The following is a 16,138-nucleotide window of genomic DNA, read 5'->3' on the forward strand; positions in this document are numbered from 1 at the left end:
TCCCATCAGGAAAATCTCTATTTAAATAATCTGGTGGGGACATTGATTTATTCAGAGTGTCTGTTTTTTTTCTAATTAAAAAACATATTTTATATAACTCCAAGGAGCTAAGATAGGAGGAAAACCTAGATGACCTTGGGTTTAGCAATGGCTTCTTGATCTCTTTTGAAGTAATTTCTACACCCAACATGGGGCTTGAACTCAAAACTGAGAGCAAGAGTCTCATGCTGTACCAACTAAACCAGCCAGGGGCAACGACTTCTTAGATTTAGAGACCCAACCAGTAAAAGAAAAAATTAATAAGTACATTCCATTAAAATTAGAAACTTCTATCTTCAAACGACTCTTAGGGGAAAGAGCAAACTAGCTTCTTTTAAAAGAAAGTTTCTTCAAAACACATATTAGAGGAGTGGTGTAAAATATACAAAGAACTCTTAAAACTCAACATAAGAAAACAAACAATTTAAAAATAGGGGAAAGAGCTGAACAGATAGTTTACCAAATAAGATACACAGGTGGCAAATAAGCATGTGAAAAAGATGCTCAATATGGTTAGGGAATTGCGAATTAAAATAAGGAGATACCACAATACACCTATTAGAATGGCCAAAATGTAAAACACTGACAGCACCAAGATGTGGGCTATGGAGCAACAGAAACTCCTATCCATTTCTGGTGTGAGTATAGAATCATAGAGTGACTTTGGAAGTCAGTTTGGTGGTTTCTTACAAAATTAAATATGCTTTTACTATATGACCTAGTAATCATGCTCCTTGATATTTACTTAAATGAGTTGAAAAATATACATTCAGACCAAAACCTTCAGGTGAATGTTTATTTATAACAGCAGCTTTATTTAAAACTGCAAACACAAACAAACTATAAACCATGAAAAGACTGGAAGAGCCTTAAATACATGTTGCTAAGTAAAAAATGCCAATCTGAAAAGCTACATTCTGTATGATTACTCCTGTAGGGAAGGAAAAATAATTTTCCCTCTGCCCTTCTGAGTTCTTAGCTGACACTCCTGTGATGAAAGACAGACTCACAAGAGAAGAACAAAAAGAAGTTTATTAGCAGTTCTGTCTCAAGTATACATCGAAGATACATGGGGAAAATGAGTAGCTCCCCGAGGTGGCTTAGAACTCAGGAATAAATGCCTTCTTATTAAGGAAAATGGAGGCTTCTTACGGGAGAGAAAATGGTTTTAGGAAAGCAGAAGGGCCCCTGGGAAGACTCGATGGGGAGTCTGACAGCTTGGGACAGAGCCTGTCTGTGTGCTTTGCCAACTTCTAGTCTCGTCTTCTGTACTGACTGAAGACATTCCCAGGAGGAAACTGATGACCAAGCTCCTTTTGGAGGCTCTGACTTAAGGCAGATGAGGGAGATCAGAGTCTCTCCTGCCGCTGCTGTTTTCCGGTGCCTTCAGCTCAAAGTATCCTGTGTACCAAGGCAGTGGATATTAGGGTGGCACATCCTGGAGTCCTTCAGTCACATGTTTGGGACCATATATTCTGCTTCTCTTTGCTATGAGATGACATCCTGGAAAATTCAAAACTGTGGAGACAGTAAATGGACCAGGGGCTTGGGAGGAGGAAAAGATGCAGAAGTGGAGCCCAGGGGAGTTTCAGGGCAGTGAAACCTCCTGTAGGGTGCTGTAATGACGGATAGGGGGCCGTTATACATTTGTCCATACCCATAGATGGTACAGCACCAGGAGTGAGTCCTAATATAAACTATGGACTTGACTTAATAACAATGCATCAACATTGGCTCATCACTTATGACAAATGTACCACCTTAATGTAAGATGTTACTAGTAGAGGAGACTGCAAGAAGAGAGAGTATACGGATTCTCTGTACTTTCCACTCTTTTTTTTGGCATACCTAAAACAGCTGCAAAAACTAAAGCCTAATGATTTTTTTAAATGTATCATCATTTTAATTCATTTTCAGTAGGCATAATTGTGTAGATTTTCTTTCAACTGCAGGTACGATACATTACATTGATAGATTTCCTAGCGCAGAATTGTCCATATATTCCTGGAATAATTCTGCTTGATTGTGTGGTATGTTCTCATTTTTATTTAGCACTGACATTGATTTGTTGGAATTTCATTTTGGATTTTTGCACCTATATTCATAAGTGAGAGTGTCTCATATGCTATTTTTTTTTAAGTTGAGTGGTTTTGGTGCTGTCTTTCTCAAGCATTTGTATGAAGTTAATATAAGTTCATGAAAATAAATTGAGATTTAAATATAACTATAGATTAGGCATCTGTGCTATATTATATGCAGTAGAAAGTATTTTGTATGGAACCATTTGACCTGAAAAATTTTGAAGGGATTAAAAGTTTCTGAAAAATCCTTTCAGTAGCATGCATAGTCATTGGACAATTCAGGTTTTCTTCTTTTTAAGTAAAGTTTTATAATTTATACTTGGCCAGAAAATTGTGCTTTTCATAAAAATATCAAATTTATTTGTAGAATATGTATTTTAAGGTTATCCTTATTTGTGTGGTTTCCTCTGAATCTGTAGTCACATCATTTTTTTACTCCCACATTTGTGTATCTTTATTTGAATCAAAGGTATTTAATCAAAATAGTAAGAATTAAAAGTGAACGCATGTCTGTTGTTGAGTTTCTCTTATTTATGTAACTAGCTTTTAGATGTATTCATCTATCAATTCAACGGCTTTCCCCCTTCCTGATATAAGGGAGAACATTCTCCTCCCCTACCTATTCTAGGTTCTCCAGCGGGGCCTGTGAATTAGACTAGCTTTATGCAGATGAACGTGAAAACACACAGAAGTTTAAGCACAAGTGGGAGCACTCAGTAACCCAAAGAGGTGGTCAGATCTTGGGCTTAAATATGGAAAAGGGGTTTGGGAATTTTCTGGTCAGGTGAGGCAATCTGTGGGAAAGTAACCAGGAAAAGTATGGGAAACAAGAGCTGCTTAGTAAGATTTGCTCTGTACATCTAAGCTGGTGCCTTCTTTGTTCTTAAGTGTCCTCCTTTTCCAGGTACAGGAGAGAGAACCATCTCTACAAATGCAGATTTCCTTGACAGAAGACAAACCTGTACCCTGTTTTTGGAGCTTTTCCTGTGTCTACCTGTTCTCAGTGGCCTTTAGTTCAAAATAGTCCCTATGCTAAAGAGGTATATTTTAGGGTGGCATATTTTGGTACCCCTACTGATCATTTTTAATGAGATATGATTGACATGTAACATTGTATTAGTCTTAGGAGTACAACATAATGGTTTGAAATATTTATCTATCTATCTAGATGATATATGAAATCATACGTTATTTGTCTTTCTCTGTGTGACTTAGTTCACTTAGCAAATTCCCTCAAGGTCCATCCACATTGTAGCAAATGTCATACCATTGTGTGTGTGTGTGTGTGTGTGTGTGTGTGTGTGTGTGTGTGTGTGTAATTTTCTTTACCCATTCCGAATGAAAGTCCTTTATAAGATTTATTATTTGTAAATTTTTTCTACCATTCTGTGGGAGTTTTTTCCCCCACTTTCTTGATGGTATGCTTTGAAGCACAGAAGTGTTTCATTTTGATGATGCCCAGTTTATCTATTTCTGTTGTGGTTTCATGTGATTTTGTGTCCTATTTAAGCAATTGTTGCCAACTCTAAAGTCATGAAGATTTACACTTAGGTTTTCTTCTGCGTGTTTTATAGTTTTAGCTCCTCTGTTTTGGTACCAACCCATGCTATTTTTTCTATGTAATATGTGAAAAGGCTTCAATCTTATTCTTTTTCATGTGGACATCTAGCTGTCCCAGCATCATTTGTTAAAAAGACTAGTCTTTCTTCCATTGAATTGTCTTAGCACATAATTTTAACATATAGCTTGTCAGGGTTATTTATAAATGATTTTACCGAGTAACTTTCATTTCTTGGTGAGCTAATGTTTGAAAAGTTTGCTTTTTATTCTCAAGTAGTTGGATTCTTTTAAATGTTTTACCAGTATTAATTTTTATTTTTATCACATTGTGGCCAGAGACTGTCATGTATGAATAAAATATTATGAAAATCTTATAAACTATATGAAATATGTGTTTCAGTTAGTATTTTCCAAAAACCTAGAAGGGTATATTGAATCTGATGTAACAAAGGCAAAAGGAAAAAATTAAATGTCCTTACTTACAGCCCATTGACTACTCCTTGAAACAAGGAGAGCGACCTTCCTCTGGGAGCCAGCGGCCTCAATGTCCACACTTTCCAAAAGGCAAAAGGTACTCTGTGTTTAACATTGTCTCCACACCCCAAATTCTTTAAGTCTGAACATAGTAACAATTCTTTTGAAAACTTTTTTTTTAATCTCTACCCCCCAAGATCTATGTTAGCAATCAACCTCCAAACATGGATGACCTACTGATACACATCTGAAGGGTCTCATGACTAAGGTTTTATTAGACAGTAATAAATGACTTTTTCCCAACAATAGCTACCTCCCTCAAGGTCCTAGAAACCTCGCTTCCAAAATTCCTTGGAGAATTATGGTATCCCTGATTCCCTCCCAACTTGAAAGTATATAATGGGCCACTCCTCATGTCCCCAGTGCAGGTCTTTCTGACCACAGGTCCTCTCCTCATGCTTTAATAAAACCAGCTTTTTTTTTTTTTTGCACTGAGGACATTTCAAGAACATTTCCACATTAAAATGTTTAATATGTATTAACTATTATATATATGTAAGGTAAGGTAGAATGTTTAATATATATTAACTAGACCTTGTTAATTACATTATTAAAATCCTCTACAGACTTTTTATTTTGGTCTTTTTGATTTATGATTCTTGAAGATAACATGTTTAAAATTCTCTTATTTCTTGTATTTTGCAATGCTTTTATGTGATTTATTTTAGAGATACACTTTTAGCACATTAAATTTCATGACAACTTGATCCTCTCACTGAGTTTTCCATTGTGCATGTACATTGACCCCCTTGGCAATGTGGTGTGCTCTTCCCCTTGGGTTCTTGTTGTGCTTCCTTTGGTTTGTGTTTCTTTGATGTATCTTTTCACATGCTTTCACTTTCAGTTCTCTTTTTTTTATTTTACTTTTTAAATTTTACTTACAGCATTAATCTTTTTCTTTTAATAAGAAGGGTTAAAACAGTTTATCAAACTTCATCCATTTAAATTTATTTTTGTAGGTGATATCTATGACCATACCTAATTGTTAATGATGGTGATTAGTAATAACAATAGTAATAATCAGTAGCAGGAGGAGCATTGCATGAACTTTATGAACCACGCACTGCTAAGTACTTTTTGAGCATTATCCTATTCATCCCCCAATTTAACCTATGAATTAGGTTTTTTTTTTAATAAACATATAATGTATTTTTATCCCCAGGGGTACAGGTCTGTGAGTCACCAGGTTTACACACTTCACAGCACTCGCCATAGCACATACCCTCCCCAATGTCCATAACCCCTCTCCCCCTCTCCCAACCCTACCTCCCCGGTTTAAAGTAATCAATCAACGTTAGAGAGCTAGCATTTTATATCTTTGTTTTCCTGTTGGCCTGCTCTTTTCTTCTTGTTCTCTCTCTCTCTTTTTTTAAATAAGTTGACTATTTTAATACCTTTTTATATCTAACAATGATGTATACAATATACAAGGGTGCATACTATACTTTTAATTATCTGATAAGTTCTTTTGAATCTTAAAACATGCACTTGCAATAACATTTATTTCATTACTGTTGCCAAAAATTCTTTCTCTTTGTACTTCTTGATGTAAAATTAGAAAATTAGCAGCTTTGCATTCCCTTGTTCTTCTCCTCCATCTAATTCTTAGTTTTTGTTGCCAATAATCTGTAATTTAAAGGTGGGGATGGAGAGAAAGGGGCCACTTTGACTTTCAGGAACATTTAAAAAACATAAGCACTATGTTTTCAACTATTTTTTCAATACCAATTACATTTTTTAAAAAATGTCTGAATGTTCTCTAATTTATCTGCTGTAATTCCCACATTCTCAAGATTTTTGCTTTGCTTTGATGCTATACATATTCAGCATGGGGGTTTGTTGTTTTATTTTGTCATTAAGGAAAGACACATCATGGAAATGAACTACTTTCTAAAGCCTTGACTATTTGTTTTTGCCTTTACAGATGAAGGAAAACTTGATTAGTCTAGACTCCTGGTTACAACCTTTCCCCTTTAAATCTCTGTAAATGACACTTTTGTTCATATCTGATGTTCGTTACTATGGATAGTCTGAGACAAAGATTATTTTACTTTATTTTAGGTAAATTGACTTTTTCTGCCTGAATAATTGGAGGATATTCCTTTTGCCCTAGATTTCTAAATTTCACAAAGTTCCATCTGGATATTGCTCTGTTTTTATTCACCTGAAAATAGGTGAAGTATTTTGATTAACACACTTAAATTCTTAAGCATATTATTTTATTTTAGCTTTGATGGTTCCTTCTGTTCTATTCACTACACTGAAACACATGCTTACACCCATATGGAAACAGAGTTGATTTTATCAATCTTTTATGGTATCTGGATTTTGAGTTTTTCCTCCCTCCAAGATTATGTTCTATTTGAGCATTTACATGGTTTCAATGTTACCTTTAGATCACTGATCATTTGGGGTTTCTTCTTATGTGAAGTATAAATCCAATTTTACTTTTTCATCAGTGAGTCTAAGTGTCTTAACAGCATTTCTGAGAAAGTTCATAATTTCCCCAATAATTTGAGATTCATCTGTTATCACATACAAGTGTTCCATATAGTTAAATCTATTTCTGAGGTGCCTGGGTGGCTCAGTGGGTTAAAGCCTCTGCCTTCAGCTCAGGTCATGATCTCAGGGACCTGGGATCGAGTCCCAAGTTGGGCTCTCTGCTCAGCATGGAGCCTGCTTCCTCCTCTCTCTCTGATTGCCTCTCTGCCTACTCTTGTGACCTCTGTCTGTCAAATAAATAAATAAAATCTTTAAAATCAATCAATCAATCAATCAATCAATCTATTTCTGGACTTTCTACTCTGTCCCACTGGTCTGTATGCTCATGGAGCATTTCCACATTGCTCTAACTGCAGAAGCTTGATGGAATATTATAATACTTTTTATTGGGTGAAAACCCCTTCACTTTCTTTTCCAAGTTTCCTTGGCTATTATTACATATTTTTAAGGAATCTATATGAATTTTAGAATCAAATATCTAGCCCAAGGGAAAAATAAACCAAACTCATTGGTATTTTTATTTTGATTGTATTCCGTTTGCATACTGATTCAGAAGAATGGGCAGATTTATGTTATACTGTTGTATCCCTGAACAACGAGTATCTTCCTTATTATTCAAATCTGTTATGTGTTTTTCTGCAGTGTCTTATACTCTTCTTCATTTCTTTTTAGCCCACTCCTTATAACATTTAAGTATTTTTCTTTCCTTTCCTCCCCTCCCACATGGAAGTGGGGTCTGCTTCTTCATTGTGTTCTAATTTGCAGGGTCATCAAAGTGCCTTGTGATGAGAAATAGTCTTTTCTTCCTGTAACATAGCCTTTTGCCACATTTCTTTCCTTCCTCCTCGGGCCTCACTGTTGGCTCTCTTTCCCCTGGAAGGTTCACACCTCCCGTCTGATGAATTTTAAGATGCTTCTCCTTCTCCTTCTTCTTCTACTTCTCCTTCTTCTTCTTCTCCTTCTCCTTCTTCTTCTCCTTCTTCTTCTTTTGTTTTTAGATTCCATTTATTAATTTGAGAGAGAGAGAAAACATAAGGCAGGGGGAGGTCCAGAGGCATTTTAATCCCACATTAGCCAGTGATCTGATCCTCAAGTTCTCAGGCCTATTCTCAACATCTCCCTACTCAAGAGAGCCCCTCTTCTCCTGGGGTTGTCTTCTCATTCCACCACCGTGATGGGGAAAATACAGGACATACTATTCCCAAATATGGCATATTACATATTGCATATTTTAAGCTGAAGGACTTTGAGAAACAAGCAGATGCAGAAAGGTCACTCTGACCTCCACATCCCTCACCCCTCTTCTCTGAAAGAGGTCATAGAGGCCTCACATCAGAGGCTCCCCCCACACACCTGGAAGGTACCCAAGGAAAGGAACATCATTATCTCCAAAGACAAAACAACACCCATTTACTATACTGACTTCATTCTCCTTAACCTATCATGTTCCTCCATGACCATCCAGTCTTCCTCAGACCTAAAATAAAAATACACAGATCTGTTTCCTTCGCCTTTTATTTCTTTCGAAGGCTGCTCTGTGATTTCCAACTTACATTAAAGAACAGTGTTCTTTTCTCTGTTAAGCTGCCTCTGTCAGTTTAATTTTTTGACTCAGCCAGGCACCCTAAGAGGTGAAGAAATGTTTCCCTCCTCCACCAGCATCTCACCTGCACTGTGATCTTTTTCTGACATTCAACCCTTGCCTCTCTCTGTTGCAGCCTGAGTTCTGAGTCTGGCTCTGCCGTTCAGAATGCTTTCCCTATTACATTTATAGTTTATATTACCCTTTATCTCCTTGTTTTGTTATAGGTAAGGGTCATAGGTGACTCTTAAAATCTTCATCGTCCCATATGCCTTTTGAAGAGATTCAGATTCAGGTTGCTGGTTTTCAGAGTCTGTGTGTGTGTGTGCACTCATGTGTGCATGTTTGGAGTGGGGGGTTCTGCCTTCTGCCTTTTAATTTGAAAGAGCATACCATAAATGCTTGCTTTTATTTATGATGGGGGTACAGTTAAGTAACTACTCTATCAACATTGGATAGGAGAGACCACTAACCCTCAAATAATTTGCTCAACAACTAGGTTAGAAATTAGAGATAAGGGATGCCTGAGTGATTCAGATGGTTAAGCACCTGCCTTCAGCTCAGATCATGATTTAAGAGGCCCGAGATAGAGCCCCACAGTGGGCTTCCTGTTCATTGGGAAATCTGCTTCTCCCTCTCTCTCTGCTGCTGCCCCTGCATGTGCTCTCTCACTCGTGTTCTCTCTCTCTCAAATAAACAAAATCTTTAAAAAAATTAGAGATTAATTTTCTACAACCTATTATTTTGCTTTTAATTCTTTAAGATTCTGCTGAGGAGGGGAGGGGCAGAGGGCAAGGAAGAGAGAATCTCAAACAGACTCCATGCTGAGTGTGGAGCCTGATGCGGGGCTCCATCTCAAAACCCTGAGATCAGGACCTGAGCCAAAATCGAGAACCAGATGTTTAAATGACTGAGCTACCCATGGACCCCTGTTTTGATTTTAATTTAGTTCTTATAATAAGCTCAGCCCTGTGAGAAACAAGAGTAGTTCCTGCCCCTGTTCACCCCTCTAAGAAGCTTCAAGACTAATTGGCATTGAGCTTTGCCTTACCCTTGAAGACTAAAAGAATGAACACATACATAACGTATTCGAGAGTCTGAATATATTTTTCAGTTAAATAACTCATGTGGACAACTGCCATGGAGATTAGGACGGTACATGACATGATCATCAGTCTGTAACTCCAGCTGTGAAGTTCACAAAGAAGCCAAGTAATAGCTATATGTATCTGTGATAAGATAAAATATTCATAACACTCTTTTTCTTACATATTCAAAATTAAGGCATTTTTCCCCCAAGGGAAGGCACCAAGAACTTTCCTTTTTTTGGTCTGTCTATAAAGGAGGTAAGCTGCTGTTGAAAATTCTAAGATAGAGAAATCTTATTTTAAAAACAGCTCAACTAAAATTCTGTTAGGTTTTGTTACAAGTTGCTTACAAATTTTCTAGATGCCAATTTGTTAAAGCAAATGACTCAATAAGGACAGCCTTCTTTAGCTTTGTCCAATCAAAAGTGAGCTTAAGGAAATGCTGTGGGGCTATGCCAAATCGGGCCCGGATGGCGGCGGCGGCTGGGAGCGGGACGCCCCGGGAGGAGGAGGGGCCCAGCGGGGAGGCGGCTGCTACGCAGCCCCAAGCCCCGAGGAGCGCGGCCGGGGCTCCTCTCTCCAGGCTGCCTTTAGCGCGAGTGAAGGCTTTGGTGAAGGCAGACCCCGATGTAACCCTCGCGGGACAGGAAGCCATCTTCATTCTGGCACGAGCCGCGGAACTGTTTGTGGAGACCATTGCAAAAGATGCCTACTGCTGTGCTCAACAAGGAAAGAGGAAAACCCTCCAGAGGAGAGATTTGGATAATGCAATAGAAGCTGTGGATGAATTTGCTTTTTTGGAAGGAACTTTGGATTGATGGCTGAGCTCGGCAGTTTTGTGAGCTTTCACCTGCAGCCTCTGGCCAGCCCCTCTCCTGCAGGCCTCTGCCTTGAAGAACAGACTATTTGGAATATTGTACTTACATGCTTTTCCTGTTCTACCATCATCTAAACTGGGATAAGCAGAGATCTCACCTGTTAGCTTTTCTTTACAAGGTCTTCCACTACTATGTCTTCCATTTCAGGCTTGGATGCAGCCTCTGTTGAGGCAGAGGAAAAGAAATTGATTTGTGTAGGTTGCCTAATGAATGATGAGGACCATAATAAAGGTCTCTGATCAGTTTCAACCTAGTGTGTTTTATAATCTTGCCTTTGTCCTTGCCATGATGACTGGAAAGCCACCATGCCCAGTCACAGACCATCTGATCTTTCTTGCCAGCGGTTCTAAACCCCAGTCCTTTGACTTATATGCTTTTTCCCAATATGTCACCAGAATGTGATTTCAGAATTTATGGGATGTCACTTAAGGTTTTCAGAAGTTTAAATAAATGTGATCCTAGATTTAAAATCAGTTAAATTTTAATAGCTTTATTGAGATATAATGCACATACTAAACAATTCACCCATTTAAAGTGTACATTTCAATTGTTTTTAGTGTATTTTAGTGTATTCACAGATATGTGCAACTACTACCACAGTTAATTTGAAAATATCTCCATGTTAATGGAATCATAAGATCCATCATATTATGTATCTGGTGTCTTTCACTTAGGTAATGTTTTCAGGGTTTGTTTATGTTATAGCATGTAGAAGTACCCATTCCTTTACTTTTATCTTTTAAATTGTGGTAAAACATATATAACCTAACATTTACGGTTTTAATTATTTTTAAGTGTACAGTTCTATGGCATCAAGTACATTCACATTATTGTGCAATCATCATCTGTCACCCATCTCCAGAACATTTTTCATCTTCTGAAACTGCAACTGTAGCCATTAAACAATAACTCCCATCCTCCCCCCTTAAAAAAAAAAAATTCTATAAGGATGAAAGATTTTACAGATGGAATCATCACTTTTTCTCAGAAAAGTAATTACTACCTGTGGCTCTCTAATCATTATTTTCTTCAAAGATGATCCTTCTTTATGACAAGAACGTTTTAATTTGAATCATCACTAAGACATTATTATCCCTCCCACATTTAACACATTAAACAAAATGACTCACCTTTTAGTTTTAAGGATCAATCAACTTAGATTCTGGAAATGTGCCAGAGCAAGATCCTCCTGCAGATTCTGAACTTTTTTAGTTAATGACGTTGCATTGTAAATTGGCGATTGTCTCTTTTCCTTTGTCCTTGTGGTTGTCTTATCACTTGGTGCTCAGCTGGTGTTTGCATTTTGTTTATATACAGAGCTCAGGTGCTGAGATTATAAACTCTTCCCCCAATGCTCCTTGCAGATTCCAGGAGCTGGAGCCCACTCTATCTCTACTGCTGTTCCTGCTCACAGTTGTTCCCAACTGGAGGAGATCAAGATCTACACTTGTGGTGAACATAAAATATGGAGAAGTTGAATCAGTATGTTGTACAACTGAAGCCAATGTAACATTGTGTAACAGCTCTACTCAAATAAAAAATTAAGAAAAATAATAATAAAATTAAAAAAAAAAACTCTGCCTTGCTTCCCAGGGCCATTTTCCCTTGGATCCATATTTTCCATGCCTTCCTCTCTCCATGTCCCTCCTTCTGCCACCAGCATGCTGCCTTCTTCCCAATGGGCCCAAACTTTAGTTGAGATTAGAAAAAACCACCCACCTGCAATCACTTTCAATATAATAAATTCTCCATGCCTTTTAATTTTTCCATGTTCTTCCAATTCAAGGTCCAACGTCTTTCTGAAAATAAAGAATATTCTAGAAACTAATTTCTGTCTCACCTATCACAACTGAATGTGACATTCTCTGTGTAGTATCTAGTCTATTATGCTCTCACTTAGCATAGCCACAGCTGTCAATTTTCATGTGTATCTTAATAGTTAGGATTGGAAATGCTTCCTTTAATGTAACTCTCCGCTTTCCTGCAATTAATACTCACTTACCATTCTAGATGAGAAAGTGGTCTTTAATCTGCACAAACTGGGCCTCTCAGGGACATGTGATCATTCAATCTTGGGAGATAAATAAAGACATTTCTATGTGCTATGTTCCAAACTTCTTTCAGCTGCTTTATTTATAGGTCAGTTTAGTGAACTCCTTAAATCATTGAGGCTAGGCATTTTGATTCATCTATTTTGAGATTCCTGAAAATGAAAGAAAGGATTATCAAATTTCATCCAAGATTTTGTCTCAAAAAACTGTGTCCAGTAAGTACAAAATTCATAGATGGGCTAATTGCTCAGTTGTCAAGGATATTTATTTGGTACAATATTGAAGATCAATTTATGGACTTATTGGGTTTAGCAAGAGAAAGAACTTTCTAACAACCAATGCTCTGGAACATAAAGTAAGTTGGTTGGGAATTAATGCCCCCTGTGGAGCTGGGAGCTCAGCAGAGGTCACCAGGTCCTTGACAATCCAAAGGATTCAAGTACAGCCTGAAGAATGTTAAACAAGATTGACTTTTGCATTGCTTCCTATTCTGACATCTAAGACTAAGACGACCAAACATACGACAAGTTATATAACATTCCAGGCAAACAAAACAAAAATACCATTTCCAGGAATATCCTCAGATGACTCATGTTGAAGAATCTGAAGTCTTGCATAAATATTTTCTTATTACGCACTTGTGGCCTTAGGTTTATTATTCTGGCTGTGCCTCATCCCTCTTTCTGTCTATCTTGTTCCAGTCTTTCTCTTCATTTGAACCAATGAGAGAGAAGAGCATAAACATCTTCCTCATTCCTTTTTCTGACACTGACTCACGTGGAATGGAGAGGGGACGGAGGTCACAGCAGGTTTACAATGGACACAGCTTTGTGATGTGTTCGAAAATGCCTTGATGATAAGATAGGAGAAAAGTAGATGTCGCTTGACTTTTTTTCCCATTAGCACTCATGTTATATTGTTAAGACATTTTACACCTGCATGAAAGTCTACAGAATTTAAACAACAACATGAAGGAGCAGTTTCTATCCTCCTCCTAGTTCTGACATGCTATGCTGCTGTGATTTTAAGGGACCTTATGATTTTGTGGACAATAGATCTGCCACTACATTTGTTCTAATCTCGGTTGGTTTTACTCCCGCACAAAGTGCCCTCGATCAGCAGTCAGTTGGGATACTGGGATGGATAGATTGTTTTCCTCTTTTAATATGGTACACCTAAAGTTTTTTGCCCCCAAACTATTTCAGCAGCTTTCTGACTGGACTTCCTCTATAAAACACAGACATATAAAGAAATTAATATGTTGGCATTTCCTTCTTCTTTGCTAAGGCACAAATTTGCAATGAGTAGATGCTGGATTATTTTGTAGACCTTCCATTTTCTTTCTTAGAATCTGGTGAAGGCTCTCAGGTAAAGGGAAAGATTTAGAACTTCTGGTTTCAGTTCAGACACATAACAAGCTTGAAAATCATTCTATCCTCGCAACAAGAAGCTGAACTCTTTCTTGGAAAATCAATGACATTTCTTGGGTTCATGAGAGAGTTGACGTTGCAAGGCAAACTGTCAACCCAAAATCTTGAAAGAAATAGGCTAGGCCTGTTTACTTGGAGCAAAACTACTGGAGACATACACTGGTAGAAACGCTCAAATGGTAACTTTGATGGGCTCAGGACTGAGCATGGATTCACATGAGTGAGAAGCCATGGAGGTCCGCAGTCTTGGGCGGGCGTGGGGACGTTTTTTCATGGGCTTTACCTTCAGGAAACTCAAGTTCTCAAGATGCAGATGTGAGGGAGCCACTCATGGCTCTGGGAGGAAGAGAAGAGTAATCTTTGTGAAATGTGAAATGTGTCCATAAAAAAAGCTTTTGTTCCATCAGAAAAGACTTGACTAGAGAACCATAACCAATCCAAGGAAAGGACATTTCTCCCATGACAGCAGACTCCGAACTTCCTGTGTACTTGTTTATGGGATAAAAACCAAGCATAATCAACATGGATTATGATTCCAAGGAAAAAGATTGGGAAAGTTGCAGTCAGAAAAGAGTAGGGGCCGGGAGAAAATACCAGTAGAGGAAATGCTTGTGGAAATCACAACTCCATGACACAGATACATTAAGAGAATCAGATTAATTCAAGAGACTGTAGAAAGTTTTCTCCTCCTCTATATATGATCAGCACATCAAAGGACTCCAGCACGATCACCGTGGAGTCCAGCTCAGAGAGCTGACCTGCCCTCTCCATGAAGAGGAGTACTTACGGAGGCCCATGTCAAGCGCAGAGACAGAAACAGAGACACTGGAGGAACTGGAGACCTCTGGCACCTATAATACTGCAGATGCAGTTTCAGTGAAACTCCCAGCCAGATGACCTATCTTTTCATACTAAATATCTATTTGCCTTAGTTCTTATTATCTAATACAACATGTTTGACTTTCAGCAAAAAAATTACAAGACATGCCAAAAGACAGGAAAAACATGGTCTGAAGAAAAAAAAACAAGCATCAGAACTAGACTCAGAAATGATAATACGTTGGGATTGTTAGACAGGGAACTTAAAATAACTGTTTAATATGTCAAAGGTCCTCATGGAGAAAGTAGACAGTATGCAAAAACAGATGAGTAATATAGGTAGAGAGATGGGAGCTCTAAGAAAGAATCAGAAGGAAATGCTAGAAATCAAAAACGCTAACAAAAATGAAGAATGCCTCTGATAGCCTCAGTAGTAGACCTGGCATAGCCGAGGAAAGAGTTACTGAGCTTGAAGATAGATCAGTAACATCTTTCCAAAGCAAAATGCGAAGACAAAAAGAGTAGAAAAATGTAACAGAGCATTCAAGAACTGTGGGACATTTTCAAAAAAAACATAACATACATATAATGAGAATATTGGAAGGAGAAGAAAAGATGGTGGGGAAGGAATATTTGAAAAAACAATGGCCAAGAATTTTCCAAACATAATATAAAGTACAAAATTACAGATCCAGGAAACTCAGAGAACACAGAGCAGAATAAGTCACAAACATAGCTAGGCTTATCATAGTCAAAGTGCAGGAAACTAAAGAATATCTTGAAAGCAGAAGTCCTGGGTTTTGATAGAAATGGGTACTGTCTGGGCGCCTGGGTGGCTCAGTGGGTTAAAGCCTCTGCCTTCGGCTCAGGTCATGACCTCAGGGTCCTGAGATCGAGTCCCGCATCGGGCTCTCTGCTTGGCAGGGAGCCTGCTTCCCTCTCACTCTCTCTGCCTGCCTCTCTGCCTGTGATCTCTCTCTGTCAAATAAATAAATAAAATCTTTAAAAAAAAAAGAAATGGGTACTGTCTGATAGAAAGCTCTCCTGCTTCGTAGCCAAGAAATACCGGACTTTACCTCTTTTTTTTTTTTTTAAAGAATTTTTATTTATTTATTTGACAGACAGAGATCACAAGTAGGCAAAGAGGCAGGCAGAGAGAGTGAGAGGGAAGCAGGCTCCCTTCAGAGCAGAGAGCCCCACGTGGGACTCGATCCCAGTACCCTGAGATCACGACCCGAGCCGAAGGCAGCGGCTTGAACCACTGAGCCATCCAGGCGCACCTGGACTTTACCTCTTTTAAACATTGGTGGCATTAACCACTCTGGAAAACAGCATGGAGGTTCCTCAAAATGTTGAAAATAGAACTACCCTATGACCCAGCAATTGCACTACTGGGTATTTACCCTAAAGATACAAACATAGTGATCCGAAGGGGCACGTGTACCCGAATGTTTATAGCAGCAATGTCTACAATAGCCAGACTATGGAAAGAACCTAGATGTCCATCAACAGATGAATGGATAAAGAAGATGTGGTATATATACACAATGGAATACTATGCAGCCATCAAAAGA

General features: G+C 38.2%; 1 protein-coding gene across 1 annotated transcript; it reads left to right on the forward strand.

Moving 5' to 3' along the window:
* The first annotated feature begins 9,856 nt into the window (after window positions 1–9,856).
* LOC123954335 (DNA polymerase epsilon subunit 4-like) lies at window positions 9,857–10,513 on the forward strand. The gene has a single exon (XM_046025441.1). It carries the CDS (start codon window positions 9,857–9,859, stop codon window positions 10,202–10,204), a length of 348 nt encoding a protein of 115 aa, XP_045881397.1. The 3' UTR covers window positions 10,205–10,513.
* The last annotated feature ends 5,625 nt before the right edge of the window (window positions 10,514–16,138 follow it).

The sequence above is a fragment of the Meles meles genome, chromosome 12, assembly GCF_922984935.1.
Source record: "Meles meles chromosome 12, mMelMel3.1 paternal haplotype, whole genome shotgun sequence".
Classification (NCBI taxonomy): Eukaryota; Metazoa; Chordata; class Mammalia; order Carnivora; family Mustelidae; genus Meles; species Meles meles.

What these genes read in the sequence shown, in the direction of transcription:
- LOC123954335 (XM_046025441.1), top strand. Translation starts at nt 9,857, where the DNA reads ATGGCGGCGGCGGCTGGGAGCGGGACGCCCCGGGAGGAGGAGGGGCCC.